The following is a 25,215-nucleotide window of genomic DNA, read 5'->3' on the forward strand; positions in this document are numbered from 1 at the left end:
GGTTGGCTAATCTCTGTGTTTTTGTCTTTAAACTGTGTGTTCCCCATGAAAGTCATTTTGGGGGTGTAGAAATGCTACACAAACGACTTTGTGAAATATGAAAATGCATGTGAATTTGCCATATTGCATGTCTCGAATTGATATAGAAAGCTGGTTTGTATACAAAGAACAATAGAGAGCTACATGTTATTGTTTCATCTACCTTGGATTTGTATCTTATGAAGGAGACAGGTGAAGTGTGCATGTGGGCAGAGAGAAGGTGGAAAACACTTGTGAGAGTCTTCAAGGGGACTCGTTCAACAGGTGAAGTTGACAGGAGAACAATTAGGCATGGAACATTTAGTGAACTGTATGTATATACTGTATATGTTTGATGAGGACATGAAATAAAATAAAATAATCTTCCCCTGTAAAGGAAATAATAAACCAAAGCCAATGTAAGACAAACAACAAATACATAAGCCACATGAAAAAAATTAGAAACGAGAGAAGGTCAAATAACAAAGGCTTTAACAGAACGCTCATGTAACAAAACAAAAAAAGCCCACAATTTAGTTGAAAGGGACATGAGACAGGAGGCGGGAGCTGCGATGGTGAGCTGGAGAGACAGAGCTGGAGATGAAGCCAGAGACAGAGGGAGCTCAGTGGGAGGTGGAGGAGAGGCTGGGGGCAGGCTGCAGGCACAGGAGAGGGCAGGGAAGGATTCATGGCCCAGGATCAACAACAGCACACTCAATAAACCCCCACAGACACCGGGGAGAAAACCTAATATGCCTTCAACACATGCAAGCACTCATTTACAAATGTTTACAACCTTTAAGGAACAAAAAAAAGGTGATTTGATGCCGTTCGATATCAGCCCTGAAACGGCCAAACGGCAATCTGGGGATACAACTGAAACAGAGGGCAAATACAGTAGACTGTTGTTTATTATTCCTGGTCTTTAATATCATTTCAGACTATCAGTTTTTTTACCTTACCTTGATAATGCACACTAATGCTGGACGGAGAAGAACACAAGATAGCAGGTTCCTTCAAAACTCGTATTCTATCATCTCCTTACACTTTAAGGATCATATTCATAAAGCAGCTGCTATTGTTTAGGTGAATAAAAAACACTTGAATTTCTAATTCTTTTACAAGAAGCATGTGTGTTTTAGAAGCTGGATCCAGACGATTTAATGAATATTCCTGTTTGTAATGATCTCACATTCACTACAGTAATCGTACAATTCTTTATTTATTTCGTGTTTAGTTGCATGTATGATTTCCAAATAATAGGACCGCATGACCTCACCACAGTGCAACTGTAGCGTGGTATTGATTTTCAAATGTATAAGTGATTCATGAATATGGATTAAAAGAGAAAGCAAAAAATAAATGAATAGCAGTTTATACAATGGAGCACACTACTGAGAAGTCTGACTTCTTAGAGGGAGAGGATATAAGGTTGTGAATGCTGCTGAAAAGCTCCGGAGAGGACTGAGGGCTTCGTGTAGTGGTTACCGGCTCACTGAAGCCTCTGACCCAGCGACCACCAGCCTCTCAAAAGTAACTCAAGCCAAAAGTGAACATAAGAGGCTCTTTCTTCCAACCCTGTTAGAGATCGCATCCATAAAAAGCTCTGCTGGTTCACTCAGTCTAAAGATGGCCGACTCCTGCACACATTTCCGACCAAAGCTATTAAAACTCTTCAGAAAAAGCAGTCCCTGTTCCAGTAATGTTTTATATAGAGTAACGAGGGTTTGATAAAAGTGCTCTGTGGCTTTCACAGCAGGAAGAATTAGGTTTGAATACAGTGCCTTTACTTTTAATACAAAGCGGCCCATCTGTCCTGAGTAGTTTCACTTTAAATAACAGCAAACGGACAACGAAGATGTAGAAAACGTTGACGTCTTTCTCAGGGAATGAACATTTCAGAAGGACTGTTGCTCTCCGATCCCTGCAGGTCCTTTAGTGGCCCCGTACCCCACCCCGACGGGAGGGAAAAACCTGTGTCAAAAAGACTGTTTTCTAACGGAGCCTCATCTGCATATTTGAATAATACATAGTGCTTATAAGCATATTAAATGGAATGTGGCAACGCGTCATTTGAAGGCAGAGATTAGACCTTCCCAGTTAATTATAAAGATGTCAAATGTCAGCGGGTGAACCCACGCCCTGGGGTCGCCCCCTTTAGTTTAGTGATTATATGCACAAACTATAGATAAAGTGTCATCATACAGGCTATTAAGGTGCTGCGGCTTAAAGAGAGGCTTCCCTCGCCTTTATTACTATGCATAATCTGTCGAGACCATGCACTCTTAATGGTTTCTCAAACAGCTACTACACTCAGCCTTATATTTCCCTCACACACTTTGAAACAAAGATTAACAGGGAGGCTCAACTGATGTTAACTTGCTAAATTAGCTGGCTTAGACCTTTAAGTTTCTGAGATCTTCTGAGATAGCGCCCCCGCCTCAGACACAGTGAGGCTGTGTGTGTGCATATGTGTGTGTGGGCTTGTTTTGGTCATTACTGTACCATTAAGGCCCAATCAGCCCAGCTAGGGGCAGCCTGGTGGAAAGCAGCGCGGGGCCTGAGAGAGCACCTTGGGTTCACCTTGACAGGACCGCCAGTCAGACGGGGCAGCCCTCTCTGTGTTCCTGTCAATCTGACTCCCCCTCTGAAGTTCATTTAAAGGAGGAGCAGCGGCTCACTAGCTCCTAACAGGTAAGAAGGGCTCATATTATCAGCCCTTAGAGAGAGCAGGGCAGAACTGTGATGTGCTCTTTCAACTGTACTAAACTGTCTGCACTGCACTCAGCGTGCTGACTGACTAGACACACACATACACACACACACACACACACACACACACATATTGCCATCTGATTGGAAAACAGAGAGAAAGAAAAAGAGCAGAAAGTGGAAAAGAATAGTGAGAGAGATGAGAAGAACTGATTTGCATGGGGAAACGGAGATGTTAAGAAACGAAAAGATTAAGGGCACTGGAATAAGGATGAGATTAAATCTCACAGAGCCCGGTTGGTGTCTGTGTGTGTGAGTGTGTAAGACAGAGAGAAGGGGAGAGCAGGAGGGGGAAGAGGATAAGAAAAACAACAGAGAGAATGGTATATTTTCAATGGAAGGTATATTGCAATCCACTTTTCAGATTTTAGGAGTACACTGGGGGGCTTATGAGTTTGTTTTGGTTTGGGGGAGCTGACACAACATCCACAGCTTCCACCGTCAGGCAATCCCCACTACACAAACACATACACACACACACACACACACACACACACACACACACACACACACACACACACACCTACATGAGGCCCCAGCCCAGCCCTTCCAGCTTCCTCAATATTTCATGCGAAGAGCCCATGCTGACTAACTCAAGGCCGTGCAAGCAACGTTCCCTAACCGTCCAAAGCGCTGGTAGTCTGCAGAGGTTCCTGGATGCCAATATCTACGATCATGGAAACAATAACATTTAGCTGCATTTCACAGGAACCAAATCAATTAGACAAATAGAGAGTACTGGATCTAAGATGACTGCCATTAAATTGATATGATTTCCCTTTTTTGAGCTCAAATTGTTAACCTGGCATCAATAAAGAGTAATTTTGCACGATGGAATGCTGAACCCAAACACAATTACACGTAGGCTCGTCTTTGATAGCATCCTGTGGGTCTCTAACTGGTCAAAGTTCTCGAGCTCAAACTTTTTTTGTTTTTATTTCGATGATTGCAACAAGTTACCTCATGCAAGGCTCTTCAACTTTTTCGGAGGAGCTTTTTGTCTCAACTGCTGGTCCTCCTTTACAATCACAGTTTTCTATCCAGAAACATGTGAAGGCTCATGGTCACACGCTTTGGTGAATTATTAAACACACTCAAACAAAAGGTGTTCTTACATTTGTTTGATGCTGTGTGTAGTTGGTAAAGGATAGCACTGACATGGACGAGGTTTGCAGTTTGATCCCAACTGGAGATCACAAAATGCCATTTTGTAATTTCCTGCTTAAAGGATAAGGCTGAATGTGTTGTATATATCCTGAAATCGTCAACACATTCCATAAAAAGACCAAAACCAACAACATGTTAGTCCATCCTCAACACTTTCTGACTTACAAACCTTATAAGCGGGAGAAATTCACCACTTTCATAAAAAAAGCTAAATAATTGATTAAACCACTGGGCACTCTAGTTGTTTATTTTGTCAATCTTACTTATAACTGCGTTTTGTTGCTCTACCAAGTATGTTCGGCAGGAAGACGGTATATGTGGACTTGACTCATATAAACTGCAATGCCCATGTTCAATGTGATACAATAAATGCAAACAGTGTGGATTAATGGTGTATTTTGAATAGTTTTTGGGAAATGTGTTATTGGATTAAGTCATTGTTGGTTTGAGTTTTTCTACATGAGAAAAATATAGAATATCACCAAACTTATCATCTAAAATGTGGTGATAGTGTATCATTAAGTGTTGGGGTGTTGCACATACAGAGCCTCAGCTGGGTCACCAGTGGGTGAAGGTGTCCCAGTTTATCCCCTCAATGACAAACAGGAACACATGAGGATAAAGATCATTGTGTTTGTTTGTAGATTCTTTGTTTTCAAGTCTTTCAGCTCAAATATCGAACCATCAAACGCTCCAATTTTCGCCACTCTGCCTTGTTTTGTCTAGATTTTCTTCAAGCCGAGTGTCATTGGAGAGTAAACTATGTGTATGCTTTCAGTCCTTTGTATTTTTTCCCTCCGCCTCCCTTTTCTCTCTCACCGGATGTGTGCGAGAGAGCCAATGCGCGCTTGTGTGTGTCTGTGTGTGTGTGTTTGCAAACGAACGTGTGCAGGCTTTGTTTTTCTTTTGAACATCCCTTTGATGTTGCTGTTTATTTATTTATTTCTCTTCCTGCGAAGGCCCTTCTCGGCGGTTAGGGCTACAGCGGATTGGGCGCGCGTTGCTCTGAGTGCCATCCATCAGCGAGGAGCCTCTCTGACGGATGAACCGGTGACCTCGGCTGCCTATAGCACATCAGCTCGGAGCTGGAGCTGCGCTGGGGGATTTTTGTTTTTTAAGAAGACGTAGTGTAACCAGGAGGGCCTCTGCTTCATCATCACCACCCTTTCTGGCTGGGTATCTTTGTGTGTTACATGTAAAACAACTATTTCATCTCTGGCCAGGAGGTACTGCTTTACTTTGGTTTCCCAATAATAATGGAGCTCTTGTAGTAGTGGGTGTACTTTTTGTTGCTGATTTGATACCTGTGTGTCATCTGTTGTGGTTGAGGCACGTCCAACGCACATTTTGTAATGACTTTCAAAACCATATGGAAAACACTGGCTGACCATGAAGCTTCATTGTAAAGGTCCTCCAGAGAGGTGAAATTAGAGCAGCCAATTGCTTTGCTCTGAATGTTGCTGAATCTGTCCATGGTGCTGAAATGACCCGGCTATTGTCAAGCGGGGGTATACAGCATGTCCCAGAATGCAATAGCTGGATAGGCAGATGACTGAGGTATAATCAACCTCTAATCAAAGTGACTTGCATATTTCTGTCATTTGACCATGTGATGGTACTTCAAGCAGAGAGTCAAAAGCTAAATAAAATACAATATTAAAAGGCTTTTAAAAAGTCAAAAGTAGTTGAAAATGTAACCTTATAAACATTCACGACAAGCCAACTAAAACAAAACTGTTTAAATAAATAATTGTTCATTTCAGACTTACCTTGACCATCTTTTCCCTCCAGATCCATCCGCCCCTCTCTGTTGATTTCGTGTTTCTCCAAGCAAATCTTCAGACCATGGCTTCCAGGGTTATGTTCAGCCTGTCTTTGACCGAGTGTCTAGCATTCCATGGATGGTGTCTCCTCAGGTGGATAGCCATCATCCATCAGACTGTATGTCTTAACCTGTGGAGTTAAACTTCTGACAGACACCTACTGAGACGCCCTGACAGCTGAAATAAACCTGGACCCTCGTGTCCTTTTGTCTCTGCTTACTCACAGGAGTGTGTCGACTGACATGCATCACTCATTACTCAAGAACACTCTATGCATATATTTCTGTAAGAGGAGTGTCTATCAAATATTTTAAAAGCCATGTAAGCTCCATCTACTCAGCGATGGAATCTTTAGCCATCCAATTCTATACTTATCAGGTATGGAACACATATAGCAAACTACTTATCATTAGAGCCGTGAAACTTGAACTCACATTCCTGCCGGTGCATTATCGGAGGCAGCTACCATTTCCGTGCCTTGTAAGCGTTGCCTTCTCTGAATTCCAGTGGCCCCTCGTACCTGGCAGACAGACGACTGACCTACAGTATGCTGCTGTATGTTTCTCGTGATGCTGCCTTCAGGTGCTGCTAGGATAGAAACACATGTTCACAGACATATTGGTAAACAGGTAATGTCTCAAATGATATCTCAATCAGTTCCTTCACAGACGTCAGGTTTGAAACAAAGAAAACTAAAAGGTACATAAGCTGTATATGCATAAAAGGAAAAGCAAACATCTTTGAACGACCCCATTAACTTTTAATTACGTGAATGCTGGAGAACAAGGTAATTAGTGGGATTTGAGAACATGTTGTGAACCGTTTGACAATCAAACAGGTTTGTAAACAAACTCCCAGTTTTACTTCTAATGATGAATTACACATTTTCAGTTGTACCTCCAAATAAAAAGGTTTAGATAACCTCATTAAAGTCTGTTTGCATGATTATTATTGTCTGGTTTGGCACTGTGTTCCCAAAGTTGCAAAAGTAAGACCCAAGTTGTAATAAAATAGACTCAATTTTATGGGGCCATATTTTATATTTTAGGTTGCAAAAGCAGGGTCTTGCTCTTAGATTTTCTACATTATAATACAGTTACAAATGGTTTCCAACATCAACACGATTTATTTCAACTGTAACCTTATTGAGGTCCAAACTAGCCAGACAGTATCTCAATGATGTATGGGTCCATCTAAATGAACTCTTCAATGACAAAGCAATTATACGCAACTTTATCTCCAAACAGAAAAGAAATGATTTCTGATTGAATCTTGGTTGAAGACATGTGCAAATAAAACCTTGTGACAATGGCTCAACGTGGCTCAATGACGTCAGTCAGCATTGTAAGTTGTTTTACCTTGTCATTCTCCATTGACAATAAAGGGAAAAGATAATCTGAAAGAATGTATAGAGAAATACCGACTAAGGTTTCTAGCTGACAGTACTTTCAACATAAGAAACATAATGGTGCAGACGTCCACTGTGTAGGAACCCAAGGCCACAGCACAATAACACTAGGTAGATAAACAGTTTGTTTACTTTTCAACTTTGTTTCAACAGGGGAGAAATTCAAAGGTAGTTTAACATTTGTCATACTCACACAGGAATTTATTAGATCCACAGTTATTGATTATTGCCAATATTAAAACTAAGAAGATTTGTATTTGGGATCTGGCGATGAGCATGTAAAAATCAAGGTTCAATCAATCTTTGGAATAGCAACACTTTTTTAATTTGACAACGCAAAGTCAACACAAAGCGCTGATAAGTAAGTAACTGTGTCATCAGCATAATAATGAATAGAGCTGTTCTTAACTAATGAGCCATGTCATTTATGTATACTTTGAACAAAAGAGGACCTAGTATGGAGCCCTGAGGTGTACAGTCACTTTCTGGGAATCTGTTCCAGGATATAGTCACCTTAGTGCCTGGAAAAGAGAAAGTACCTGCCGAAGATAAGATGATTGCTTCCGGTCACTGACCTAACTGCATTTTTTATGGAGTGAATATAAATATAAAGTTATTAGTTACACCATCTAACACTTTTACTTACTTTTCCATCCCATTGTAACGTACCAGAGAAAGACCAATCAGTTTTATAAGCACAACGTGCCCATTGAAAGGCACTAAATGGGTTCAACTGTATTACTGTATCATTCCTTTTTTAATAGAGCTGTCCTTCAACCACTGCCACCAACTCAGCAGACAAGCTTACATTTCATTTAAATTCCTATTCAACTAATTAAAGAGATTTTTCTTCCATTGGTGTTATTTCTTCATTTAAAAAATCACTAGAATGCTTTGGCGTTGACCCAACACCCCTGCCACCCTTTCTCAGTCATAGACTAAACCTGATAGATCCAAGGTTTTATAAGCTGTTGAAAACAGTTGTAAGACTTTCAGTCTGGCTGATGGAAAACAGAACATTGTCCTGCAGCCACAACTTGGTCAACTATGTAGCCACAAATTATTCATAAAAACATTATTAATGAATTGATTGACAAGTGTTTACTTGGTTTGATTACATTTTATTATTGGAGGGTTAAGTCTGATATCACAAAATCATATTGTAACACCAACAAAGAAACGAAAGGCAAATCCCAAATCTAATTTAGCTTATATTACCAAACTAGGCTTCATATGGGAACTAGTCTGCTCTTCCTTCTGCAGAGACGTGAAAGTGTTCTCAATTGCCGTTTTTCAGGGTTTTTTTACACATCTAATATGGTTTAAAGGTCACCTATTATGCAAAATCCACTGTTTCATGTATTTTATACATAAACATGTGTCCCCTCTGTGTAAAGAGATTCTGAAAGTTTCAGAAACAAAGATTAGTTCAACTGCTGAAAATGAGCTGATCGGATTTTGGCCACTTTATGATGTAATAACGATTTTTCCTAGAGCACCATTGTGTTCTTTTTAACCAAATATCTCTCAGAGAGGCGTGGCTCCTTATTTTCATCTAAAGTAACAGACACAGAATCAGCACTTTTGAAACAGGGCTGAAACAGAGGGGATTATGGGATGCATGATCTGTTTGGTATTTGGAGCCAAACACTTCAGAGACATGTTTTGTATATATCTGAGACCTATAATATATTGATGAAAAACAGTATAATAGGGGAGCTTTAAGACCTTTAACATTTGTTTCAGCTACAAAGAACAAGCCCTGCATGCTTTGCTGTTTTGTTGCACCAATTCAGATATAAGTACTCGTATTCAGAATGAAGGTTGATAAAGAAGAAGAAGCACAAAGTCCTAGGATGGTTGGTGTGCAGAATATGCCTGACCAGGTTTTTTTTCTCTCTCCCTGGAGGGGACAGTGTAAATTCAGCATTTTGATCCCTGAGCGTAATGGAGCGTCCCCTTGTCTGGAGAACCGCTGAGGGATTGAAGCGCGATCAATCACCTCTCCGGACTGTCCGGCCGCTTTACATGTGGCTGAGTCCGAACTGCTGGCTGGGTGGAGCAATGAAGAAAAAAGGCGTAAAAAGTTTTAAGACTCGTGACATGCTTGTGTGCGAGCCAAGTTGATGTTTTTCTGATGACATCAATGTGGCATGACTTTCACTTAAAGGAATATTTATTTTGTGTACCTTCAATGAAAGAAAAAAGCATTTGAAGTATTTTAGGAGCCTTTTTATGTTGGATGTACCCCACAGTTCATGCTAGAAACAGTTGTTCTTCCCTCTATGGAGAAATAACATAACATCTGATAATCCAAAGCAGTATCGTCCCATGAATGGTCCTAAATTCAGTTAACCACAGTGCTTCACTTTAACAAGCATGCCAGCAGAATAATTAATATGTGTTGACCCTCTCCAACGTCGGTCATAGGAGAAGCTATAGGCCAACTGTGTTGTTAAGTATTAAATGAGGGCATTAATACCAGGAGACTCAATTATTTTGCAAATAGTTTGGATGGCACTATAGGTTACGGGAAGCTGCTGACTTTGAAGACCTCTAGCTAGAGACAATGTTTCATTGACACTAATTATAGATATCAGTATGGCATGATGTGTTTCATTCAAAACATCTTGGTAATAATACAAAACACACATATCATTTAATGTGTATGCCAATATATGCATCAACTGGTTTGTGTCTGTATATTTGTTAGTATTATAAATCAAAACAAAGATATTCATGCCACAAAAATAACTCATAGTCACTGGATTGTATGTATCTGGTGGATTTTTGTTGCAATGACTTGATGTACTTGTTTAAAGGGCAGTAGAAATACACTTGTGATACAGCTCATATAAAAAATGCTTCATTCTACTACATGGTACGGCGTTATGATCGCTATGATTTGGGTTCATTCCCACCTCTATGTCAGCTCTCCACTCTTGGCCGGTAGATCCAGACATTTCTCTTTACCCATAATCCCCCTGCTGACTCCTTCCCCTTTCTCTCACCTGATTAGAATTTCTGCCGTGGCCTCTGGGATTGGACGATTTCAACATATTTTATTTAACTGCTTTTGTAAGCCCTAATATTCAGCAGCTGTGATCTATGGCTGAATTACAATTTTCAGGGTCAAGGAGGGACTTGGCTGTGGAAAAGGGGTGGGTACAACCACTGTACTGGTTGGGAATTGTGTGTATATATGTGTGTGTGTGTGTGTGTGTGTGTGTGTGTGTGTGTGTGTGTGTGTGTGTGTTTGGGGGGGTGATGGAAAAAGGAAAAAACAGAGAGAAAATGGGAACGAAGAATCTCACGAGTTGTCTTTAAAAATGAATGAGAAAATGGGTAATCCCAGAGTCGCAGCATGAAAAGAGGGGAAATCAATATGGCCTCTCAGTTCACTGGGGCCCTCACAAGTCCTTGAGATGAACAAAAAGTTGTGCATTTTGTTGCCACATCCATACGTTTCAATAGAGAGGTGTGTGATTTGTGTGTGTAAGGTGAGTGTGTGTGTGACTTTGTACTGTTATAGGAGATGCATCTGTGTGTGTGCAAGGCAGCATGAGCACTGAAGAGGCAGCATGTAAGGCATATCAGGGAAACTTTGGTTGATCATTTGGAGCTTGAGTGAATTATGTGACTGAATAGGACCCGTGCTAACTGGACCAAGCTTCTTCCAACTTCTAAACCGGTCAAAAGCGTCTGAGAAAACATCCGCCTTTTAATGAAAAACAGATAAGGGAAACCCGGGATTCTTTCATGCAGGCATTCTGTGTGCGTCACTTCTTTCTGAGAGGTGGAGGGATATGAGAGGACATCATACAGGTTCTGTAACCTTTGGACTGCCGATTCAATTGACCCCATGCACCAGCCTGAGAAAGGCCCCCCTCATAAGAATCCAATTCCACTTCCTGGCCTACGTGGAGAAAACTGGTCGCCGAGCTCTGGGATTGGATGCACGCTCATGAATAATTAATTGCCACCAACCATTTGAGGCGGGGGTTTTGTAGAGCGGTGGAGGGGGGGGGTTAGGTAACAGGCTGCTGGGGGTATTGATATTGCCCTTTCTTCTAGACAACGCAAACACATATTCCTTTCTCCCTCTCATCCACCTGCATGTCTAAGAGCGAACAAGCAAGTGCACACCTTTTCCATCCATCCATCTGTCCGTCCATCCATCCCCCACTCCACCACCCTTCCCTCTCTGTGCTGTCATGCTAAGCGATGCCCCCACCTCCCTCCCCCCCAGTTGATTAGCGGGCTCTTCAGTAGCCTGTCATGGCGGATGTGCTCCATCAAAGCTGATCGACTCCCCGTTTTTCCAGAAAGATGTCGCGGGTTATCAGCGCGCGCTCAGATCTCCGGCTTCGGGAGGAGCGTGACTGGCAGGCCGTCTTTTGAAGACAGTGATTCCTCCACTGATGCCTCCCAGTTGGAAATTTAGAAACGTGTCTGCTAAGCCGCCATATGCAAAGTAAATTACTGTACAGGGGCGAGCCCGAATAAACCCTCCTCTCTCTGAACGTCCAGGCCACTGAGTGCCTCCCAGGCAAGCTCACCTTCTCTGCGCTCATCCCCACTTTTCTTCTCATTTGTCTCTTCTAATTCGTCCACTTTTAAAATGGACAGCAACACCGGAAGAACTATACTGAACAAAACCAGCCGTAGATTTGATGGCTGCACCTGCTTGAGTACAGGGGAAATCAATTAAACTGTAACTTTTATCCATATATTTTTTCTTTTAATGTTTCTTTTATTATCTTTTCTTTTTAATGACTGATTTTAAATGCCATTTTCTTAATGTCTTTCGTTTTTTGTAAAGCACTTTGAATTGCCTTGTGTTGAAAGGTGCTATATAAATAAATTCACCTTGCCTTGCCTAAACAAACATGGGCAGAAAATCATAAATGTAACATTTTAAACATCATTTATGATTATCTTTAACATTTAGTGTGCATTCATTTACATATAGTTCAAATTTGATTCAAAGGTCAAAGGGCATACAAGTAGTGAGAAATAAATAAATAAAAGCACAAGCTTCTGCCACTTTAAAACAGCTCCATTTTCTCCAACTCCCCATTATCATGCAAATGACATTGCTAGTTACAACTGTATGTCTTTGTAGTGGTAAAGTGTTAATTTCAGTTCAAAGGCTGTGGCAGTATTCTACAGGGAGAGAGATGGAGGGTAAAATGGGGATGGAGGGGAGAGGAGGAGGGGAGGTGTGCTGAGTGGTTTAGCCTGGCTCAGCCTAGCTCTGACCGGCCCTTTGTGTTTCTATTGTCTCCATGGCAAAGCTGAATTAGAGAGCCAGGGCTAGGTGTGCCTTTAAAAACAAAAAGAAGGCAGGCAGCACTGCTATAGGCTTTTCAAATGTCAGCTTTACCTCCTCCAGGAGTAAGTCTGGTTCCTCTCGAAGTGTTTTCTTGTCTGTTCAATGACGACACTACAGGAGGGAAATGTAAGTTATGACACAGCGTCTTGGTAACTGAAATTCAGAACGGCTTTAATGACAAATAAGACAACACCGACAATAACAGAGATCACAAAAGTCATCTTCATAGTTAGGGGAGCAGCTCAGAGTCCGAAGGAAACGAGACAAATTGAAGATCCGGGTTAAATGGAAATTTGAGTCATCCGGACATTACGGATGAAAACGAGCAGAATTTCGTGCATTCACAGTTTTCAACAAAGCTTTCTACACCAAGTCCTCCAGCTCCATCTCAACCACAGGGGGACACATCCTGCTTGCACACAAACATCCATGTATGTATGGCTGCAGCCCCAGTGATTTCCTCAAATAATGGGGGGCATTGTCATTTCTTGACGAGCACAAACACCAATAAAATGGTCGACAGCGCTGATGGGGGCGAAAGAAAAGACAGATAAAGGGCCGGGGAGAGAAAGAAAGCCATTCTGCTAGGACTGGTGCCGTGTACAAACGGAGAACATGGCTCCTCTTCTATCAGCCGTACACTAGAGCGTGTGTATATTTTTATCGGGGGGGGCGTCCACCATACGTGCAGCAGTGCATGTGCGCTTTTCTGTGTTTGCTGAATCAAACAGTAGAAGCCTCATTGTAGTTCTCAAACAGTGCCATTGTGGGGTTTTTCTTCGCTAGCTAGTATTGCAGGGCCTCCTTAAATACGTGTGTGTTTGTGTGTATGGTGGGGGGTGGCAGCATCATGGACACTCCTGGAGATGAAGCCCACCCTCCTGTTGTGATCCCACCACCGGAGCTGTTTTATCTCGTTTAAGGCCCGCCCTTCGCCAGGGGACAGACAGCTCAAACGACGCTTGTCACAATCCCTTGTCGTCTTAAATGGCTGACAACATCCGGCTTTTTGTAATGGCGGCGAATCACAGAGGTTCCTTACCTTTTTTTACAAAAAAAAACTTGTATGTAAACCTATAAAAGGAGGACGAGACTGACATCTGAGGTGTGCACCAGGGATGTTATCGAGACACAATGACGCAAGATGGAGGTGTAGAAGATTCTCTGGAAAATGATTTCCACTGATGAAATAAAAAGACTATTGCTTTATGATCAGTCGTAATCATTACTGAATCAAGCGAGGCACAGCGAAGCCGGGATCTGAATGTGATTGGTTGGTTGTGTTTCAACTCTCACAGGACATCCATGCTGAGGACGTGGTTGGTGTAGGTAAAATGTACAGGGACACCCAAAGACTCCTTCCTCTATGGCAAACAGGGAGAGGTTCAAAATCACTTCTCAGACATCAAATCATGAATTGCCCTCCCCTCTTGCTCGATCCCCCTCCCCCCGTTTCCCTCCTGGAGTCTGTATGGAAGACACAGCTCCAGTCACTTAAGGAGGGTTAACACCCGTCTAAATTAAATATTAAAAGGTGTCTGTACCTGCTACTATTGTTGCCCCTTGGAATAAGATATAACCTATTTTTGACAAGTTTTCATCCTCAGCCTTCTGCGGTGAGACGCTTGTCGAAAACCAAATCAGCGCGTGGGGGGAGTGGTAGTGGGGGGCATTGATGAATAATCTAGTTCATATTCTACCGACACCCGCCGCTCAGAGGGAGAGAAAGAAAGGAATGAAGAGAGGGAGAGAGATGGCAGGTGGAGAAAGCGAGATGGACAGAGGAGCGAAAGATAAAAGCTGGGGGAAAAGCAAGGGATGAGCAAAGGGAAAAAAGGAGAAAAAGAGGGGGGAAAGGGAGGAGTGGCAGATGATAGCCGGCGTCTGCCAAGGTATCACATGACAGTGCTCCTGTTTAAATAATAAAACAGGACGGGGGCTCTAAACAAATCGTTATCTTCCCACCTCCATGCATCCTGCCTTGCCTCTGCCCCTCCCTCCATTTTCCCGCTTTTAAAAACTTGTTTTAATGCCATTTCTTAATGAACATAATAGCTCGGTGCTAATAATGAAAAGAAAAGAAAAACATCTAAAAACGCAGAGGGGCCCCAGAGTTGTCGCCGGCGCTCAATTATTTCCTTGTCAAGTGGGTCTGTTTTTAATGAGGCCCTGTGGGACTGACGTCTGTCAGTCAGCCCTGACTTTTTGACACCATTACAACTTCAAATAGAAGCCGCCGCCACGCTGCCTTCTACCGCTCGCTCGCTCCTGCTCCGCTCATCTGACAGGCTGGGAGGGAGGGAGGGGAGGACAGGGAGGAGGAGAGAAAAGGTGGCAGGAGAGGTAGAGAGAAGGGGGGAGCAAAAGGGATGCAGAGGGAGAAAAAAGACAAGAGAGATAGAGAGAAAGGAGGAGAAGAGAGCACATCGGGTAGACTGCACGTGGAGACACACGCACACTGGGTGAAAAAACAATCACCGAGGGTCATTATCAGTGGAGGTTTGTCAAACTGCCAGGGATTACCCCCCCTCCAGCCCCCTACGTACACGCTTCCTTGTTCACTTCCTTCCTTTTTCCATTATGCCTCCACTTTAATGTAAGTCTTGGTGGGTCGGCCCCGCATGGGACGGTCAGAAGCACAATATTTTGTCAGCCATTAATTTGAGGCTTTGAAGCAGACGGCGTCGCTGCAGCTCGTGAGGGTCTGTGAAACGCTGGTTCGTGGGGGGGGGGGGGGGGGGGGGGTGTCGGGGGCTCACCACCCTGATACCCCCGCGTCTTCGAAAATGAAGACCAAGGCCCTGAAAAAGAATAGCAAATGTCCTCGCCGGGAAGCACCACATCGACCACAGGAGATGCATGCACACTCCAATACTCTACTCCTGTGTGTGCCAATATGGATATGTGAGTGTGTGTGTGAGTGTCAGATTCATCTCCCTCAACTTCTGAAAAGATGCTCTTAAATTTAGATTTTCCAAGACCCCCTGAAGAATGGCTTTCCCCTGAAGAATTAAGCAGCAGTAAACTCACACACACATTTCTTTTTCAAACACCTGCAAATGTATTACATCATAAGTCAGCGTACAGATAAACACAGACACAAGGACTGCATCACAATCTTCAGAACTTGACAAGAAAAATATGGAACAAAAAGTGCCCGTTCTAAGACAAGTTAGATCCATTTATAAGAACAGAGGAAGAAGGAAAAAAATGCCTTAAAGATACAAAACTTGAAATCCACACATTTCAGTTGGTCCTGGTGTGCAGTCTACCTACGTCTTATCACTGAACACCCAAACATCAAGAAAACAAAAGATGTGGTTAATGTTAATTCTGAATACCTTTTAACTTCATAAAATATACAGTTCTAACACAGAAACGTTAATCGCATTATAAATAAATAATAACAGAATCACTTGTATTTAGAGCAAAACACTATACATGATGTGGAATTAAATGTTAGTAGATACAGTATTATGCCTATAATTTAGCAAAATGCAGATATATTAAAAAGTCTGCGGGAGTCAATTGTGGAAGTTTGGGAGGTGCATGGGAATTGTACCAAATGTGGATATTAAAGCCTGTATGTGTGCATTGTATTTATGGTCAATTCGGCTTTGTATTAAAAACATTAAAATATTCGATTTTGTTTCATTTCCTCAATCTTTAAACTTGTGTTCATATATCCTTTCCTGAAGGCAGCTAATTGAAAACAAACATTTACTTTGACTGACTGAACTGAAAGTGACCTCCATCTTTTTTTACGTGCACCCTCTCTTTTGAAGGCTGCACTACTCGTCTATTTTGGGCTCTGGTGAGCTTTTTAAAGATGGAGTGTGAACAGCACATCTTATCTGAAGGCACTGTCCTCTGTTTTGTAGGGGCTACATGAAGAACAGCTGAATCATTTAGCTACAGACGGCGCTCATACCTACAGAATGAGTGTTGGAGTTAATAACAAACAGCGTGGGCCAATGTCTGTCACTCATGCACATGCAAACATTCATAAGTGTGCGCTCTTATATCTATCGTTCTCGCTGTCTCTCACACATGCATACACACATCCTGAATAACACCTGACCCACCTCCATCACAAGAAAAACAATTATCTACATATCTGAATCTGCTTTGAGTTACGTACGAAAACCACAGAATTCACCTGGGGACAAGATGGGGTGCAGAACATTGATGAGGACGACGCCATGAAAGATATTAACTTTCATAAAAAACAAACGATTCTTATCCCTGGAGATGAATGCGAGCCTGACAGAGAGAGAGCAAAAGTGAGAGGAGAAAAGCAAGAACAAGAAAGGGAAGCGCAAAGTGGAAAAAAGGTTGAGAGGGACGGAAAGAAACCGCAAACAGGAAGGAAAAAGAAAGAGATGGAAGAAAAAAAAAGCTCGCTGTCAGACTTTGGAAACAGTGATTCATGGGGACCATTTGTCCTAATTACAGCAGAACAACGCTTTTGTCGCTATTAATCACACGGGTGTGTGTTTGTATTTGTGTCAGGGGAGGAGTGAGTGTGTGTGTGTAGAGGGGAGATCAGTGGCCTCGCAGATTGAAATAGATGGCCAGGATGATGGTGAGAAGGATGATGGCTCCGAGCATGAAGACCAGGACACGGTTCTGGATGATCCTGCAGAGAGAGAGAGAGAGAGAGAGAAACAGAGTTAGAGAACAGGCAGGGTTCACTAAAGTCATGTTGTGTCTACTGAGATCAACGTAAAACAGTCACATGTTTATGTGCTAACTAAATGACTAGCCATCAACTGGAGGCTTATCATGTTTAATAGCTACCATGAGGTCTGCGTACATGGTATTTACTGGTAGACAATCACCGGCATGGGGGTGTAAAACACACACACGCAATATTTCTAAAACTGCAACACTTTTGTGCAAAGCTTGTGTCTTGACAGATGATTTCTGACTGGCAAACACACTTGGAGCCGCTATTAAAATGTCATACAGAAGTGTACACACTCAAACACACAAAACACTTAATAAGCCCAACACACTAACACACGTACGCACACACAGGCTCTAAAACTTTATTTGCACAATAAAGTGGAAAAAGTGGCTCAGAAGGTCTCCTGGAGGTAATAAAATCACTGAATTACTGATGGAATTTGCCATAAAACGACTCACTATTTTGCGCATTTAAATGTTCCCACTGTGACCTAAGTAAACTTGACAAGAGGGGGCTTTGAATGCAAGAAAACACACAAAGCTGGGAGAGAGGGAGTGGGTGCTGGTGTGCAGAGGCCTGAGCAGGAAGAGTGCGAGCTTATCTCATGTGCGCGTTCCCAAAATTCTCCAGAGTTTGCATCACCACACATGCCGCGACAAACACACACACACACACACACACACACACACACACACACACACACACACACACACACACACACACACACACACACACACACACACACACACACACACACACACACACACACACACACACACACACACACACACACACACACACACACACACACACACACACACACACACACACACACACACACCACACACACACACACACACACACACACACACACACACACACACACACACACACACACACACACACACACACACACACACACACACTGCAAACCCTCCGCTGCTCCTGACAAATGAGAGAATTATCACATTTGCTGACATGTGGAGGGGTGGAGGAGAGGCCGAGGAGGGGGGCACTGTCCACTTCTCTAAGCAGGAGATGAATAGCCCATGCTGTGGCCATTTATCACCGGGGAGGGGGGGCCGGCTGGTTGCTCAGTCACCCTGCTACCCTCTAAAGCCCGACACACTAGTGGAGCTCACACCTCCTCCAGGCCACCGGCTCCGACCCGCAGTAGCCTCCACACTCAGTTTAAAACCCATCGCTATGGAAGAAAGGACAACACAAATGTATCACAGTTGTGTTTTTAAGCATACGCCTTTGTATTCCCCTTGTGTATGTTTTTTTTTTTTTAAACAGAGAAGTGTCTGCTTTGCTCAATTCCTTTGCACAAAGGGCTCTGGAGCCAAATACAAAAATCCTGAAAACCAATCGTTTGTAAAAAAAAACACTGTCTTTCATGAACGAGACACTTTTTCCATAAATCCCTCACTGGATAAAACCAGAGAGCTCATTACAACCACTGTTTGTAACTAGCACTGCTTTATAAGTAGGTAGTTTATCCTTGAATACATGCATACATTATCATACAGTGTCATACTGTACACTAATCCATGTCTACACAAGTAGCAGTTATGGTATATGTTCTTATCCTCACTAACACCATGCTGAGTTTTCACCCTAAACAAAAACAAGAACAAAATACTAAAAATAAATCCAACTGCATGTACATGTTTATGTTGTGGTACGAGTTGAAGCAGTATTAAGGGATGCTATGATGAGACGGAGATGATTGGCTAGAGCCAGCTGGGGAGGAGACCCCTCTGAAACACTAATCAGAGCATGCTTAGCAAGGCCACGTCTCCCCCTATTAATTGACATTCATTATTTACAATGATTATTTATCCCAGCCAAATACCCAGAGGAGGTTCTCGTGTGTGTGTGAGCGCGTTGGGAGAATCCAGATCGCTTTGTGTTGTTTGTTAATTTTTCAGCTGGGGAGAAGGGAGGGAGGGTGACTCAAGGCCTGGGGGGGGCGGGGGTAAAATGAACAGGAAGTTAGTTTTAGACTCAAGGAAGAAGAGCCCGGGTGCTGAAAGATAGAGAGGGGAAGGGGGGTTCAATGCTGTAAAAATTGCATTCATTAAAAGGAGACTGATCTGGTGGCAAACAACGCTGAATAACTTCAAACACTAAAGCGTTCAAAGCCGTAAGGAAAGTGACAGTGCTGCGATTTAAGAACTTTTCTCAGGGGACAGATATTGGAAAAAATTGTTACTTTGACCTAAACTGATTCTCTGTACACCAATCTAACAAAAAAGTACAATTTAAAGGAGCTACTCTTATTAACAGGAAACTCAAATCCATAACTACAACTCTTAAGCATGCCTTTCACACTCAAGCTGTGTGTTTTAATCCACTGTAAGCAACAAAGCTTGAATCACACACACACACACACACACACACACACACACACACACACACACACACACACACACACACACACACACACACACACACACACACACACACACACACACACACACACACACACACACACACACACACACACACACACACACACACACACACACACACACACACACACTAATAAAAATCCACCTAAGAAAAAGTGCCTGTGACACTGGAAAGATGTAGAGTATTTTATATTGATATAAAAGTATAGGATATTGATGTCTGCTTTAAATACCATACAGGTGAGAAGGCTGGACAGTCACGAGTTATGTTACATTATAGCCTGGATAGGAAAATATTCCATTTCAAAAACCATCACACAAAGCATCGTTCTTGTTGTAAAATAAAAAAAGATTACAAGTAACAAAGTTATTTTGCTCGTTGTGCATTTCATCTTTTTTCCATTTGGTCACACATAACAACTGGTGTCTATACAAAGAAATGAAAATCCCAGCGGGCAGATCATCTTCATAATCCTCAGAGCGATTCATCTGCATGCTGTCACTTGTAGATGTAATCTATGGATTTATGTTCTTTATCCGGCAAGGCACTTTACTATGAGCTCACCAGTCAAATGAGCTTCTACAGTGAAGGAAAGGTTGGTTCCTCAGGCAACAGAAGCGCCTAGAATAAAACTTAGCCCACAAAAAGAAACGGCACCCCTGCCAAACCCCCTGAAAATGAAATAAAAAAATCTCAAAAATTGGGAGGTAGGAGAGTGAAGAACATGGTTTTCCTATGCCGTATGGTTGATCCCATCCTGACACGTGGCCAGACAGAACAGAACTTATCAAACCGGATCCATCCTCCAGCTTTGACACTTGACATAGAGGTGGGGGGCGAGGGGTGGGTGTGTGTGTGTTGGGAGGGGAAGGTTTGGGGATGCGTGAGTGATGCACACAGCGCATGTACAAGGCTGACACACACACACACTGACGCACACCAAGTTTGAGAAGGCTTACCTTTACCCCGCTCCCAGTCCCTACTATGGTACTTAGATCCCCAAGTATTCTCTCTGTCCCTGCCCCCCACCTAAAAAACACCACTCATATAGAGACAGACCAACAGTAGATGTGACTTAGAGATCAGCCAATAACAGCACATGATACTGGTCGTTCTATTGGCTCATGACGTTCCTTCATCGCAGGCTGCCAGTCAGCCTACACCTTACTAAGACGTAAATGCACAGATATATATAACTGAGAGAGAGAGAGAGAGTCGAAATGATATGAGTGCAAAGGAGAGCAAAAAAGTAAAGCAAGCAGGAAGGATGGAAATGGACAATAAAGCAGCTGAGAGTGAAAAACAAGAGAAAAAAGGAGTGGAGAGACAGAAATAGAGAGGTGGAGTGAGAAAAAGACAGTAAGGGGGAGAAAGACAGAGAGAGAGCTAGAGAGAGAGAGAGAGAGGTCCGTTTACCCAAGGAGGCAGAGCAGGAGGAGAGGTTCCTCGGAGACAGATAAAAATAATGAGGACTTTTCTGTCAGGAAAGATTTACAAAATCGTACCAGTGTTATTAAAATTTAAAATCTCCCGGTTTTTTTCCCCTTTTTCTCCCTTCCCACCCTCTTCCTCCCTCCCTCTCTTCCTTTCCCTGTTTTTTTCTCCCCTCCTCTTCCAGCAGCACAGCCTTATTACCAGCTCTAATGAGCACAGGGATACACCTCAGCTGTGTGTGTGTGTGTGTGTGTGTGTGTGTTGGGGTCCAGGTCCCTAGCTCTAGCTCCATACGCGCCCCCGATTCTCCAGTCCCTTAAATGACACACACATTGTGTGCGTCCAATCACAACACATGATCGTGGGCACACACACACACACACACACACACACACACACACACACACACACACACACACACACACACACACACACACACACACACACACACACACACACACACACACACACACACACACACACACACACACACACACACACACACACACACACACACACACACACACTAAGAAGAAACTTAGCTGCGGAGTTGCATCTCTCCGGCCCTCCCCTATCCCTCCTCTTTCCTCGAGTAGACCAATAAAATAAAAATCAATGGCTGTCTGAGCCATTCTGACTCTCCTCCCTCCAAAACCCTGGGAATATGCAGCATGGGAGAGGAGAGGGGGAGAAAGGGAGAGGAGGGAGGGAAGGATCAATGTGTTCACAAATGGTTTGAGTGATGGACATGGAGGTGGAACGCTGGTGGGGGTAAGTCCTAACTAATGCATCGACCTGTTATCGCAAACTAATACAAATAAATGTTTCATCGTAAAAGTACAAGTGCACACACACACACACACACACACACACACACACACACACACACACACACACACACACACACACACACACACACACACACACACACACACACACACACACACACACACACACACACACACACACACACACACACACACACACCACACACACACACACACACACACACACCACACACACACACCCCACACCACACACACACACACACCACAACACACCACACACACCACACACACCACACACACACACCACACACACACAAACACCACAGCTGGAGTGGGTCTTTAATTAAGAGCTGTTTGGTGTAATTATTCAGAGCCCCCAACATCATGTAATTCCCTAAAGACAAACAATGTTTAAGAACGTGCCCACACCTTAACAGTCACACGCTCACACTGTAAAGATCTGTAGTCTGTTAGCAACCATGAACAATGATGTAACACTGTATATATATAAATATATCATAACTCCTGTTTTCCTTTGTGTTATTTATTTTGTAAAAAGCAGCAATTGATTGACAGAGGGAGAAATATCTGAGTATTTCTTGTTTTTTGACATTTTATTTTCCTGGGAATGGGTTTGTTTGTGTCGGGAATGTTTGTAAAGTAAAACAATTATTGGTAACACTTTATATTAAGATACACAAATTAACCATCAACTAGTTGTTAATTAACATGCATATTAGCAGTATATTGGCTCTTTATTAGTCATTATAAAGCACTTATTAATGCCTTATTCTACATGACCATATTATACAAGTAATAAGCCATTAGTTGAGAGTTTTTCCTCAATAACCCTCTAATTAGTGCTTATGTATTGCAAGTAAGGAAGTTGTTGTACATGAGTTTTGGTCTTAATATGCGCTGCTCAATATGGGCCTAATAAGGCAGTAGTAGCACAAGAATAGTAATTCTCCCATAATAACACTTAACAAATATGATCTATTCTTATGGAACAAGACATGAAACTATAAGTGTTAATTGTGTCTGAATAACTCAAAATTAGCTATTTATATCTTATAATGTGTTTTGGAGTATTGACAGTTCAGCTACCACAAGGTGATATTGACCTGTATGTTTCATAATTTGCACATTTATATTTTTGTAATTTTTTTTACTGAAGGTTAGACAGGAAACCGGGTACAGGAAGACGTATGAGAACGTGAACTGAATAGAATGGCAGTAGACATCCATGAGTGCACTGCCACTAATTTCCCCTATTCTTTCACACACAGTGACGTCACGAGCTACCCACAATGCAACACGCACCATATAGATATATATAAATGCGCCATTTTCCTGGAGGTGCTAATATCCTGGAAGTGCAAATATAAACAGCTACAGCTGTAGCTAACTAGCCAGGCAGAGCGCAGTAGGTTTTTTTTCTGAATTAACGACCGAAGAAATCGCTGCATGTCTTCGGATTACATCTCTGGACTTGAGGGGTGTGCTTTAGGTCGTTACCAGCGTAAACTAGAGCTGTGTGGGTTGTTACAGACTGCCTGCAGATGTATGGAAAAACGACAGTGGCCTTCGTCGATTTTGGCTGCATCTATGTCTAATTTCTGGAAACACCAGGTGAATACCCCACTTGTCACAATAATATTATCATGCCATTGCATATATGTGGTATTTTAGAGTTGACTAGATATTGATTAAGGCAATAGACTATGATTTTCTTTCACACACAGTGACGTCACAGCTACCCACAATGCAACGCGCGCCATATATTTTTTTATAAAGACGCCATTTTTCTGGAGGTGCAAAAATCCTGGTGATGCTAATATAAACAGCTAGCTTATGTAGCCAGGCAGAGCGCACTAGGTTTTTTTTCTGAATTAACGACCGAAGAAATCGCTGCATGTCTTCGGATTACATCTCTGGACTTGAGGGGTGTGCTCTAGGTAGTTACCAGCGTAAACTAGAGCTGTGTGGGTTGTTGGATGTACAATGTATGGAATTACGACCCTCAAAAGTGGCCTTCGGTCGATTTTGGCATCTACGTCTATCTTCTGGAAACACCAGGTGAATACCCCACTTGTCACAATAATATTATCATGCCAATGCATATATGTGGTATTTTAGAGTTGACTATATTGATTAAGGCAATCGACTATGATATTCTGTATGCACCTCGCGTGAAATGGTTGATACCGGAAGTACGGTGTCGCCCTCGGCCCAAAACCCGTATGTGTGTGTGAAAGAATTCAGTACAGGAAGCTTAGCAACACCAAGACGGTGTACGGCTGCTTGCACCTCGCGTAAAACGGCGTAAGTGTAAGTGTGAGCCTTACACTTACACTGTAAGGATTAGTAACATGTATTGTGTTCATGTGATGACATGTGGAGATGTTTAAACACAATGAGAAAATGCGTTAGCATTCGCACTAGCGTTAGCTACAGTGTATGCCATACACTGTAGCCATAGACCAGGGGTGGGGAACCTTTTTCCTCTCAAGGGCCATTTCAATTTTTACAATATCCTCAGAGGGCCGTACAAATTATTGACCTCTGCTTAAAATAACTAAAATCACAGCCCATTCATTTCATTCTGTGCAAAGAAAAAGCAACCTCTTAATCCAGATATCTCACCATGACTCGCGTATACATGCACGGTGTGGCGTGACCACCAAAACAGAAAGATATGGACACAAGATGTGTGCAAATGTATTTAGTTTCCTATCCATGTGAACATGATTTAAGTGGGGGGGGCCTAACCTCCTCTAGGGGGGTCCGGGGGGCATGCTCCCCCGGGAAGATTTTTTTTAAATGTTGAAGTTAAAAGCATCAATCTGGTGCACTTTGAGAGCAACATGAAGAGATCTATGGAAACATCTCTCAACACCCATATGAAACAGAACTGGAAGCAGATTTACTTTTCTTTATGAATATTTTACAAATCAATCATTTTAAACTGTATTCTTCTTTATTAATAACAACTTTGTTTTACTGTCATATAGTATTTTGTACCTGTTTACTTTATTCTCTTATTTTTTTATAACTATAATGATCATATAAAGATGTGCCTTTACCTCACTGGTTGTAGAAAAAGCTTCTTATATTCGTTAGCATAGCTAGCTAACCAGATGCTAATAACAACAAAGTTATTGACTGTATGATCAGTATGACGGATGAACAGATCGCCACTGGGCTTTCAACTAAAGACACAGCCACGCAAAAACTGCGGCATGTGTACGGCTCCTTATGGCTACTGCAATTTCTGACGTGCTGGAGCGGCGTTCTGGTGCTCTCCGTCAGAACTGCATCCCTGTCAGTCGAGACATATACCACGTGATGACACGTTAAAC

At 42.5% G+C, this 25,215-nt stretch overlaps 1 protein-coding gene across 5 annotated transcripts in view; it reads right to left on the reverse strand.

Moving 5' to 3' along the window:
• Window positions 1–15,560: 15,560 nt before the first annotated feature.
• The window catches only part of vti1a (vesicle transport through interaction with t-SNAREs 1A), a 109,821-nt gene continuing 100,166 nt past the window's right edge, over window positions 15,561–25,215 (reverse strand). For all 5 annotated transcript variants that reach the window (XM_034211331.1, XM_034211318.1, XM_034211337.1 and 2 more), the window contains one exon: window positions 15,561–17,162. Coding sequence is in view for 2 of the 5 variants with exons in the window: in XM_034211318.1 (XP_034067209.1) it covers window positions 17,069–17,162 (94 nt within the window). In the remaining 3 variants the exon portion in view is untranslated. The remainder of the gene's footprint in view (window positions 17,163–25,215) is intronic.

This window comes from Gymnodraco acuticeps, unplaced genomic scaffold (genome assembly GCF_902827175.1).
Source record: "Gymnodraco acuticeps unplaced genomic scaffold, fGymAcu1.1, whole genome shotgun sequence".
NCBI classification, from domain to species: domain Eukaryota; kingdom Metazoa; phylum Chordata; class Actinopteri; order Perciformes; family Bathydraconidae; genus Gymnodraco; species Gymnodraco acuticeps.